At 41.3% G+C, this 13,006-nt stretch overlaps 1 protein-coding gene across 1 annotated transcript in view; it reads left to right on the forward strand.

Annotated features, from left to right (window-relative positions):
• Positions 1–4,662, forward strand: part of DDX10 (DEAD-box helicase 10) — a 284,143-nt gene extending 279,481 nt beyond the window's left edge. The window contains exon 18 of the mRNA XM_082628714.1: positions 2,893–4,662. Within this exon, the coding sequence (XP_082484840.1) occupies positions 2,893–3,070 (178 nt within the window). The 3' untranslated portion in view covers positions 3,071–4,662. The remainder of the gene's footprint in view (positions 1–2,892) is intronic.
• Positions 4,663–13,006: the final 8,344 nt, after the last annotated feature.

The raw sequence follows: 13,006 nt of genomic DNA on the forward strand, positions 1-13,006 counted from the left end.
CTTCATGAACTTGGGTATCCAAATCTTTATATGGATTAGGGAGTTTCTCAGCTGTGATTTCTTTCAGTAAGTTTTCTTACCCCTTCTTCCTCCTTTTCCTCTGGGATTCCAATAATTCACAAGTTGTTTCCTTTGAGAATTTACCATAGATCACACAGGCTTTCCTCACTCTTTTTATTTTTTATTTTTTGTTCTTCCCTGACTAGATAATGTCAAAATTCCTGTCTTCTAACTCACAGATGCTTTCTTCTCTTTGATCCATTTGATGTTGATTCTCTCTTTTGAGATTTTCATTTCATTCATTGTATTATTCAATTCCAGAGTTTCTGTTTGTGCTCTGAATCCCCTCTCTTCACATTCCCCCGAAACAATGGTCTCTTTCCTCTTAGGCAGTTCCAGACTTTTTCCCAGACTCCCTCCCAGCTAGCAGTGGTACACTAGCCTCCTTCAGGCTGTGTTCACACAGCCAACCCCAGTCCTCTCCCTGGGGCCTGACCTCGGAAACCCAAGCCTCAGCTCCCGGCCCCACCCACCCCCACCCTGGCTGGTGAGCACACAAGCCTCTCGGGTTGGTAAGTGCTGGTTGGCACTGATCCTGTGTGCGGGAATCTCTCCACTTTTCCCTCTCCACCCCTGTTGCTAAGCTCTCCTCCGTGGCTCTGAAGCTTCCCCCACCCCGTTCTCCCTCCACCATCTCCACGAGTGAAGAGACTTCTTAATGTGTGGAAACTTTTCCTCCTTCACAGCTCCATCCCAGAGGTGCAGGTCCTGTCCCTATTCTTTTGTCTCTGTTTTTTCCTTTTCCTTTTGCCGTACCCAGGTACATGGGGAGTTTCTTGCCTTTCTGGAAGTCTGAGGTCTTCTGCCAGTGTCAGTAGGTGTTCTGTAGGAGTTGTTCCACATGTAGATGTATTTCTGATGTATTTGTGGGGAGGAAGGTGATCTCCATGTCTTACTCCTCCGCCATCTTGAAGGTCCCCCCCAAGAGTCCTTTTCTGAAGATACCAAATTATGACCATATTCTGACTAAATGTTTACCAGATTTATGACATTATTCCCTTTTTGGGAAATCAAATGTTTTCTAGATTCATAACATTTTCCCCTTTTTTAGTAAGTTACCTGTAGAATATCTAAATCATTATTTAATAATTAATTTTTTCTACCAATTACCACTTTTTTTGCTATGGAAAGTAGTATAAAATATCTTTTTAAAATTTGAACTGGTCCACAAAGCAGCAGTGCTGCTAATTCTGAAAATATTTTCCATCTACATAAATTTTCCATTTTTTTTTTTTAGTATCTGAACCAGCTATTTCCTGCACAGAATATAGTGTACAGGAGCACATTAAGAAAGGAGGCGTTAGTAAAGCCCACTAATTAGGCTGCTTCTGATGAGCTGCTCTTAGATGCACTTGAAATACAGGCAGGGCAAAAATCAGTATTAACTTGTTCCAAATAAATCATGGTACTCTAGCCCAGTGGAATTGGCACCATACTGGCCATAATCAAGCAGATTAGGACTCAGTACTTTTTTTTAAAGTCCTCTTTCCACTAAGAGTAACTTTCTTTACTGACTGAATTCCCATTATAGGGAACTCTTTCGTGTTCATCTCTGTAGGTACATACCCACCCTTTTAAAATATGATTATTTGTAGCTTTAAATAACCTCATAGTTTGTCTTTCCTCCAGTGGTGAGAGAGAATGGCTGCTGAGTCAGAGTACTGGGCATTTCTGGGAGGCGAATGGGAAAATAGTTTACAGTTTTGCTTCAGGCTGGTCAGAACTGGATATGCTGATTAGGCACATTCACTTTGATATCCCCACTATCTTCTTAAGGCATAATAGAGTCCATTGTAACTTGACCAATTTATTCTCTTTTGGAATACATCCTATGCTTGGAATACATTTTGCTTTCAATTATCTGGCTTTGGGGCTGAATTTAGAGTAATTCACCTCTGGGTTTGAATTCCATGTGCATAATCTGGGTTCAGTCATTTAACTTCTTTTAACCTCATTGTTAGAATGAGGCCAGTGCTCACCTCACCAAGGATTGTCATGAAGATAAATGTTGTAATCTATATAAAGCATGTAGCACAGTGCCAGACCCTTGATAAGCCCTTAATAAATAGTTGCTACTGCCATTGCTACTAGATGGATTTTTTATTTTGTTTTAAACTTGTATCCAATAATTCGGTCATCTTTGAACATGATGATGGTATGTTAAAATGCCTTGAGGATGTTTTGCTTTTTCTTCTGATTTTAATGTATCAAGTGATTTTCTCTACCTTCAGAAATTAGTTTTATTTTTATGGTCTATGCCTCAAGTGTGTGCTGAATACTGCAGTTATGTTTATGTTTTCTTCAGACCATTTGTGAGTCTTAGATACAGATTTAAATGGGGCATATTTACTTGATGTCTTAAGTAATTTGTAACTTAACATTTTAGGTTCTATTTTATTCATGATCTGTATATCACAACAGATATTACTGCTACCTAAATGATAACCTAACTATATAGAGACGGTTTGATGTGACAGGACAAGCGCAGATTGGAGCCACTCTGGAGCCAGAATGTGGGCCAACTGGTGTCCTCATATTGTGAATGATACATCCAGAGCTTCCTAGAATTACTGTGAGGATTGGATGACACAGTGTATACAATGTACCCTGCACAGTGCCTGGTATATGATAGGCCCCCTCCCCACATCTGTTAATGGGAAGGTAGTTACTATGACACAGATAGCCTGATGTTGTTATAGCTTCTTTCCCTCTTGAATAATATCACTTTACCAAGTATCTGTTATTGGTAATTTTGTTCTATTTTAAGTGTTTGACTTCATAATAATGGATTTATTTATTTATAAAGTAAATCATTGGATTTGTTCCCACCAGTGATACCAAGAGGAAGCAGGCAATGAGGAAGAAGAACAACAGTGAAGTGGAAGACATGGGACCCACAAGTCATGACAGAAAGAAGACCAAGTGGGAAACCTCAGAGCCTTTGGATACAGGCCTGTCTTTAGCCGAGGATGAAGAGCTGGTGTTACATCTGCTCAAAAGTCAAAGCTAAATAGTACTTGCTCTTGTCTTCTCCTTGAAACCTCTAGTCATGATTATATGGGCAAGAAGTTGAAAAAACAGTTGGCTTTGGGACACTTAGGTAACAAGAGTCCCATGCCCAAAGGACCCATTCTTCAGACAGGAGCTATCGTACCTCTAAGCCCCTTTCACAGGCCATGCTTGCACCATCCCAGAGCAAACTCACAGTGATGGTGGATTATAAAATTTCCTGATCCCATTTTCCAGCCTGTGCTCTGTTAGATTTTATCCATGGGGTTCCTACATCTTATCATTGGAAATGCTTCCTTTGTTTTACTGGCAAGTTCTAGAGACCTTGTTTCATTGTTAGAAATTCCTGTTTTGCTTACCATACAGAAGTTTCTCTGTAATATTAAACAGAATTGCTCAGAGAAAGAGTATGATGAGTATGATGGACCAACCCTGAGAAAAAATGAATATTTTTTTAATTGCCATGATCAATCATAAACATATTTCCTGTAAAATAAAATATTAATGTTTTCATTGTATCCAGAAATATGAGAGCATTCTCAAGGGAAGTTTCTTAAGGTTAAAATGCTTGGCCAATTCCTGAAACAGTGAATCTTTCATATTCTTAAATTAGCCTTCCTAAAGATATCATTTAATTTACACTTGCAGAGTTGGTAGCCATTTATAAATAGAAATCCTGACTCTGAAGACTTTGTGATCTAAAACCAGATCTGTTAGTGAGTACCTAGTATGCTGTAAGTCTTCTACAAGTGCCTTTTTCAGCAGGTATCACAGATCCCTGCCCAGATCCAGTTCCTGATAATGAGTAGAATAAGACAGAGCCTCTTTTGGTTATAAGTAACTGGCAGATTCTTCACAGGGAAAGAAGTCTGTGCCTTGGCCTGACACCACTGATTTGATCATAGATTTGTCACCTTCTCCTTATTCTCTCCCTTTCCACTCCATGCACAGACAAAAATAATTTTTGCTTACTGGTACAAATGATTCATGAATGCAATGAAGGTAATATCCGTAATTGCTTCCATCTCAGCCTAAGTCCATATTTGTCTCTGAAAAGTTTCTCTTACTGTCTTGCTTGGTATCCTCATGAGCCAACACCAACATCTTTTAGTCCTCAAAATGAGAAACTTGACGACTCCTCAGCTTCTCCCTTTCCCCACCCTTCACTTTGATGGTTCTATTGATTCTTCTTCATAATGACTCTCTTATCTCCGTTGTTTCTTCTCTGTCTTCACAGCTTCTGCTTTCAGGCAGAGTTAGATTCTCATCATGACCTGCTCAGATTTCTGCACTGATCTCCTAACTGGTCATTGTGCTTCCTGCCTCACATTTTTCTAGGCCAATCTTCCATGTTGTCACAATTCTCTTCATAGCATTGATCTGGCACGTTTCTTACTTCTGTTGCAGTGCTTATTATGTAATGTTGCAGACATTTGTTTATAAGCCTGTTGCCCCTGTTGTAAGACAAGTTTCTTGAGAGCATAAGGAATGTGTTTTATCCCTCGTGTGTATCCCCAGAGCCAGACACAGCACCTGCCCAGACACAGCACCTGCCCTATAATAGGTTCAATAAAGGCTTTTTGAATTAATGAATGGACAGTAAAACACCAAGACAGTTTTTGAAAGTGTGTGGTAGTGCATTGCTCTGTTACTTCTGGTGGGAAGGATATAAAATGGTGGAAATGAGAACTGGATGAAATGGCTATAATGGGCAAGAATGACTATAATGGAGAAAACAGATGAGAAAGGAATTTTGGGGTATAACAACCTGGGATGATTTTGAAATTAAGGTTACTGGTACAGGATCTCTTGAATATTTTCAAAGGGCAAAAAGATGCAAGAGTATATAAACTAAAGGTTTGGCCTTCCCTGGTGGTGCAGTGGTTAAGAATCTGCCTGCCAATGCAGGCAACACGGATTTGAGCCCTGGTCCAGGAAGATGCCACATGCCGTGGTGCAACTAAGCCCAGACGCCACAACTGCTGAAGCCTGTGCACCTAGAGCCCATGCTCCGCAACAAGAGAGGCCACCGCAACAAGAAGCCTATGCACTGCAACGAAGAGTAGCCCCTGCACACAGCAATGAAGACCCAACACAGCCAAAAATAATTAATTAATTAAAAAAAAAAAACACTAAAGGTTTACCATTGAATTCACTCTGTGCAGTTTTAGATTTTGTTTTTTCTAATCCAAATAAGGAATTTTTACTTATTTTTTACTCTATATATGTAAACATTGAACAAATATACTGCAAGGCCTTTGGTTCATAAACTAGTTTGAGCTGTATTCTGTCCTTAGACCTGAATGGATCCTGACTAATACATACATTGTAAGCAACTTTAGTCTGCTGAAATTTGAAAACTGGTTAAAACATCAGAATAGCGCTGTTTGAAAACTCAGGTAACAAATATATATTTTGGTAGACTAAATTGTTACTGTTTTAGCTGTGGTGGAGTTGCGGACACATGACCTAAATCTGACTGGCCAAGCTATTTCCTAGACTCAGAGATTGGCCCAGACATGGGTATAATACTCAGGTAAGGACAGAAAGACTCCTTCCTTGAGAATAAAGTACAGAATATGAAAGAAAAATTCCTTACTCATGGGGAATTCCTAAAAAGGGAGGATGTCGATCTGGGACCTTTGGCAGCAATTTTCTCTGATCAAATGGAGGCTGCTTCTGAGAGGTTGGAAAGAATAAGACCAACACGGTGAGGTGAGCAGAGTGGAGAGATGGAGAGAGAGCCCTGATGGCATCATTTGAACCCTTTGGCTTCAACTGTATCTGCTCCTTGTACTTCCTAATTATGGGTCAGTAAGTTTCTTTTTTGCATAAACTACTTTGAATTGTATTTTGTTCCTGGAACTGAATGGATCCTGACTTAATATATACGTTGTGGGGGATTTTAGTTTGCTGATTTGAAAATGAATTAGAACATGGGAATAGTGCCGATAGAAAGCTTGGGCATTGTTGTTCAGCAGACAGCAGCTCCATCCCCTCTCTCCCCTGGAGAAGCATGAGTTTCCCACTCTGCTCACGTTGGGCTTGGGCCTGTGACTGACTTTAGCCTGTGAAGTGTGGTGGAAGTGACTGTGTACCTGTTATAAGCAGAGGCTTTAAGGTGCTCTGATGCTTCCATCAGCCCTCTTACACTCTTGTCTTCTACCTTGAGACCAGCATGGACCAGAGAGGATACTGCTTCAGGCTGGGCACAAGGTGAGAAGACAAGTGAAACAGACCTACAGCCCCCTCCAAGTCCTGTGGAGCAAGAAATCCACTGAGACTTGGGGTTCTTCACAGGAAAAGGTGAGAGGAGCACTTAACCAATGAGCAAAAGCATTCATTCATTCATTCAATAAATGTTAATATAGCAACTGCTGTATGCCAGGCCCTGTACTTAAGAGAAATAGAGCAGTCCCCTCCCCTGCTGTCATGTAGTAAAGGGAAAAAGAGAAGAAAACTCATAATTTCAGTGCATTATGAAAAGAGCAGGCAGGAAAAGGAAGGCTGCTCTTTGAATGAGAAAGCTGTTACTGGAGTACAGGAAGGATGGAGGATATGGGTAGTTTCTTGGCCTGCGACCCAAAGACCAATTCTTGCTTGATGCTTAACTGAGGCAGGGAGGCCGTTCATCAGACTCAGTCATGTAAAACGATCCCTAAGATGTGTAAGCCTCTGAGCAGATACACTCAGCAGCAGAGTGCTTTGGAGGACTGCCCTCTCATAAGCTCTCATAAGCTTAATGGCATTTTAGATTTGTTTGGGGCTATAAAAAATGGGTAAGTTTAATTAAATGTAGTTAATTTTGTTATACAACATTTGAAATATGCTGAACATGAAGGTTGTCTTCATGACTGTCAGAGTCCACCAGAGGATGCAGATGTTCCTGGGAAGTGTGGGGAAGAAGGTGGGGCTGGAGGTGGTGGTACAGGTAAAGGGGAAAGAGCCTGCAACCAAGTCTTGAAAAGCCTGTTTCATATTTTTTAAGACCATTTTTAACTAGACATGTAATCATAGTGTGATTTTCTTCCACGGCCCCTGCTGATCAGACAGGCCAGAGCAGACAGGTTTTATACCATATTACCCAGCACCTGCTGAATCAGGAATTGGCAGCTAACCCAAAAGCGAACCATTAGCCTGTGAGAGAGGCTAGTGCAAAAAGCTCTACCCAAACAGGGACAAATTGGGCAGATAATGTTCTTATTCTCTGAAACTGAAATTTAGGTAGCAACATAAGGTTATGAGACAGACCAAGAGCACATCATGGGCATAAGTGAGCTCAGATTAGAAGTCAGGCAAAGCTACAAGTGAACTAGAACTCTGGCAAAAAGATAAAGAATAAATGGTGAGAGATCTAGTTGGTCATGGAATGTGAAGCATGCATGGAGAGTATTGCACCTGGTCCAGAGCAGCAAAGACCTGCAGACACCCCTTGCTGAGTCTCCAAGGTCCACACTGACCCTCTGGGCCTCATGTCCATGAGCCTTCACATTCTCCTGGGTCCTATTCCTAGATTTCTGTTCAAGTCTGTCTCCTTCACTGCCTGGGATGTAAGACCCTATTGTCTGAGATAGTCTGAGTGAGTCGTTGGAATTTTTGTACCCAAAAGAGCTTCAATAAAACTCAGAATACTCTAATGTCTGCTGCTTAGATTTAATGTGTGTAGGAATCACCAGGGAATCATTTAAAAGTGCTAATCCTGAATTGGTAGGTCTGGGGTGGGGCCTGAGATTCTGAATTTCTTATAAGCTCCCAGGTGATGGTATGCTGCTGGCCCTTGGCCACATTTGAGTAGCAAGGCACTAATGGAATTCAGAGAGTTATTAAAATCATTATTTACAGATAGGGATCCTGTCAGAGTTCCAGCAGGAAACAGATGGCACACACAAATTAGGATAATTCCAAGGGGATTTAATAAAAGGATTATTTACATAGACCAGAGCAGGGTGTAAGGAAACCACAAAAGGTTAGTCTACCAGAGGCTAGTAATACCACTCCTCTTCCTGAAGGGGTAAGGGGAGAGAAGGGAAGGAGAGACAGCCAATTTTTGACCTTCAATTGATACATGCAGCCAGCCTGAGGTGACCACAGGGAATGAGGCAAGAGAATAAACTCTGTGACCTCACTCTCCGGCCAGTGGTCCCCACTGGCCCCAACCAAAGCCAGAAAGCAAGTTGCCCATAGATGTAATTGTACAGTCTCCCAGGACACAGCAAGGTGGAGAAGTGTAAGGGGCCAACAGGAGAAAGTGGCCAAGATGTAGGGTGTATATAGGTGGAATCTTTTTGTGGGGAAGAGGAGAAGCCCTCAGACTTTGTGCCTTCAACACCTACTGTGTACCAGGCATTGTTCTAAGTATAGACACATAGTAAGTATGGGCAAGAAGCAAACCAGCACATAAAACACTTAAGTGTAAGAGTAAGGAGATAGAGCAGGTGAGCAGCAGAGCAGAGGCTGTTTTGATGAAGGCCAGCAAGAACCTCTGATGGATAGGAATCTGAAGGAACAGGACCTACTTCCCAAGTACATGTGAATGAAGAAAAGTGTCCAACCATACAGACTGGTCTCACTAGAAAATTCGTTCTTCTAGTGGGCCTTCAGTGCTGTTTCCCTAGGTTTGCCCTCTCTCCTACACTCCAATACAACTATTTCACACATTTCCCTCTCAAATCTCCAAAACCTCTTTCCCTTCTTCACTCTTGGCTGATGATCTTTTGATTTTACTGAGAAATCAAAAGAATCCTTCCCTGGGACGTCCCTGGTGGTCCAGTGGTAAAGAATCCACCTTACAGTGCAGGGGATGCAGGTTCGATCCCTGGTCAGGGAACTAAAATCCCACATGCCACGGGGCAATTAAGCCTGTGTGCCACAACTACTGAGCTCGTGTGCCTCAACTAGAGAGCCCGTGTGCTGCAAACTACAGAGCCCACGTGCTCTGGAACCTGTGTGCCACAACTAGAGAAGAGAAAACCTGCACACCACAACTAGAGAGAAGCCTGCGTGCCACAGTGAAGAGCCCACACACTACAATGAAAGATCCCGCATGCCTCAACGAAGATCCCATGTGCCGCAACTAAGACCTGGTGCAGCTGAAAATAAATTAAATAAATAAATAATAAATCTTAAAAAAAAAGAATCCTTCCCCAAACTCCCACACCACATCCACCCTTGCACCTGTGCCCACACTTCCTGTTTTTCCTCCTGCCTAAGGCCAAACACCTGCATGTGTTGATCCCATGTCCTCTGGCCCTTTGAAGGGTACTGCTTCTTCAGTTGTCCCCTCTCTCTACAGTATTATCAATTTTCCCTCCCTACTGGGTTATTCCCATCAGTGAACAAGCATGCTGTAATGTCTCCCATCTTAAAACAAAACCTTGACATTCCCGTGCCTTTCCAGGCACAACTCCATTTCTCCCTTTCCTTGTGTAGTTTGAGTCCTCAAAAGAGCTGTCTCTATTACCACCTGTCTGTACTTTCTCCCTTGCCAGTCTTTCTTAAACACTTTATCGAGGTATAATTGATATGAATAAACTGCACATGTTTAAAGCATACAGTTTGCTAACTCCTGTTCTTGTTGATTACTTCTTTTCAGTCTCTTTTTCTGGGTGTTCCTCATGTTCTTTACTTCTAACCATTAGGAACCTTCTGACCTCAACCCTTGGATTTCTGTATCTACATTCACTCCCTGAGTGATCTCATTCAGTCTCCTAATATAACATACCATCTCTAGACTGATAACTCTGAAATTTATCTCTAGCCCAACTTCTCTGCATTCCAGACTCATGTCCAACTGTACTCAACATCCTATCCTGATGTCTAGTAAACATCTCAATATGACCCAAGGTGAACTCTTAATTTTCCCCCAAATCTTTCTCTCCTGTTTTGTTTCCATTTCAGTAAATATATCTTTTTTCTGTTTCTCAGGCCAAAATCCTTGAAGACCTGTTTGACTTATCTCTCTCAAATCCTAGATCCAACCCATTAGCAAATCCAGTCAGCTTTTCTTTTGACATACATCCAAAAACTAACTTCTTATCACTATTCCCATTGTAATTTCCACTCTATTACAACACATCATTCCCAGGAATATTGCAATAAGCTCTTAACTGGTCTCCTTGTTTCTGCCCTTTCCCTCATCCAAAAGCCAAAGTGATTCTTTTAAATTATAAACTGAAGATCCTTCAAAGGACATCAAGATGAAGGAGTAGGAGGATGTTGAGCTACCTCCCCCAATAAACATATTCAAAAACAAAATCTACATGTGGAACAATCCTCAATGAAAACAAACTAGAGACTGGTAGAAACTCTCATACAACAAAGGCTGTAAAGGAAGATTCACACAGAGTTGAGCAGGAAGGGAAGAGAAGTGATCGAGTTGAGCAGGAAGGGAAGAGAAGTGATCAAGTCAGGGGCTGTGCCCCTAGGAGGGGGCACAGAAGAGGGGAGGATTACATGGGCTCACAGATCCTACCTGTGGAGTGAGTGGTTTGAACCACATATTGGGTGCCCCAGCCCTGGGTTCCCACATTAAGAAGACAAGTCCCCTTACCTAACTGGTTTGAAAACCAGTGGGACTAACAGGAGGGCTGTAAGAAACCAAGACCCCACTTGTGCAGAGTGTACAAATGCTTGCTTATGCCCAAAATAAGGTGAAGGAAGCAGAGTGAAACTGCAGGGCTCTGGCTGGCTTCCCCCAATCCCAGTGTGTGCCCCAGCCCATCCTGAGCATCCACTCTAGCACCTTTAGCTTTGTGCAGCTCCTGACATGGGCAAAGAATGCCGTTACTGAGGAGAGTGCACAGTCGAGGGGGGATGGAGCCTGCTTGAACCTGGCATGACATCCAAACAGGACGAGGGTGGCCATTACTGGGGTTCATGGAGGCAACAGATCAGAAGTGGCCTGGAGCTCTGACTGTTGTGCCAGGACGATCCTGGTATGTTCAGTGGCCTGAACTGGGTACCTTCTGGGGCCCATCTTGCTCCAGTGATGCTCCCCCTGGGATGAAGTTGCTGATGCTGAGAAGAGGGGAGAGCACACACTAAGAGGGGTAGGCATCAGCTTGACCTGATCCTGAGGGCTTCCACTCCAGCACCTCGGGACCTGACCCTGCCCTTGATAGGGTGATGACAACCGCTGAGCATAGGAGAAGCCCTGGCTCACACCTGGCTCTGGCTCTAGCCACTCCAACTCCAACCCCACCTCCCACCAAGGTGATAGCTGCTAGCATATCCTGGGAGAAAATGTGACCCATGTTCACTTCAGATCCACCTCTCCCATCAAAGCCACTGGGCACACATAGACTACACAGGAACCCTCCCACACAAGGACACTGCTTCAAACCAGGATAGGTAGCTGCTTCACCTAATCTCATAGAGACAGAAAAAGTTAAGCAAAATGAGAAAACAGAGAAAATTATTCTAAATGAAAGAACAAGAAAAAAAAAAGCCCTGAAATAAACAACTAATGAAACAGATAAATAATTTACCAGATAAAGAGTTCAAAGCAATAATAATAAGAATGCTAACAGAACTAGAGAAAAGAGTGGATGAACACAGTGAGAATTCTAACAGGGAATTAGAAAATATAAAAACCAGTCAGAGCTGAAGAATAAAATAGCTGAAATGAAAAACATACTAGAGGGAATTAACAGCAGACTAGGTCATACAGAAGAATGCATGAGATCTGGAAAATAGAAAATAGGAATCACTTAATCAGAACAACAAAGAGAAAAACAAATTAAAATAAGAACAGTTTAAGGGACTTCTAAAACAGTATCAAATGTACTAACATTTCCATTATAAGTGCAGCAAGAGAAAAAAAGTCACATAGAAGAGAACCCTATCAGCTGATTTTTTCTGCAGAAACTTTGCAGGTCAGAAGGGCATGGCATGATATATTTAAAGTGCTGAAAGGGAAAAACCTACAAACTAGGATACTAGCAAGATTATTATGCAGAATTGAAGGAGAGATGAATAACTTCTCAGACAAGTAAAAACAAAAAGATTTCATCAATACTAAACCAACCCCAAAAGAAATGATAAGGGGTCTTCTCTAAATGGAAAAGAAAAGGGTACAACAAGAAGTAAGAATTTATAGAAAAGGAAAAATCCTACTAGTAAGGGCAAATGTATAGTAAAGGCTGTGGATCAACAATTAAATAATCCAGTGTGAAGACTAAAAGAAAAAAATGTAAAATCAGCTATAACTACAATAAAGAATTAAGGGACAAACATGAAGATGAAAAACATGACATCAAAAACACAAAACATGGAGGGATTAAAAATGTAGATCTTTTATAATGTGTTTGAACTTAAATGAATATCAATTTAAAACGAGTAGGTATAGTTACAGGTCAACATAGAGGAAGCCAATGGTAACCACAAATCAAAAACCTACAGTAGTTAAACAAAGATTTCATACGGAGTGAAGTAAGTCAGACAGAGAAAGAGAAATGTCATATGATATTGCCAATATGCAGAATCTTTAAAAAAAGAAATGATACAAATGAACTTATTCACAAAACAGAAACAGACTCACAGACTTAGAGAATGAACTTATGGTTACCAGGGGGGAAGGGTGGGGGGGAAGGGATAGTTAGGGAGTTCAGATTGACAAAAAAAAAATTGTAAAACACTATATTGTACACCCGTAATTTATATAACATTGTACATCAACTATGCATCAATAAAAAAGAAAGTTAAAAAAAAAACTAGACAGAAAGGAACTAGCATACAACTAAAGAAAATCATCAAACCTCAAGAGAAGAAACCAAAAGAAGAAGGAAAGAACAGAAAAGAAACATCAAAACAACCAGAAAACAAGTGACAAAATGGCAATAAGTACATACCTATCAATAATCATGTTAAATGCCAATAAACTAAATGCTACTGATTGGATTTATAAAGATCCATTTATGTGCTACTTACAAGAGACTCA

Source organism: Mesoplodon mirus (genome assembly GCF_964341445.2).
Source record: "Mesoplodon mirus genome assembly, chromosome: 7".
Lineage (NCBI taxonomy): Eukaryota > Metazoa > Chordata > Mammalia > Artiodactyla > Ziphiidae > Mesoplodon > Mesoplodon mirus.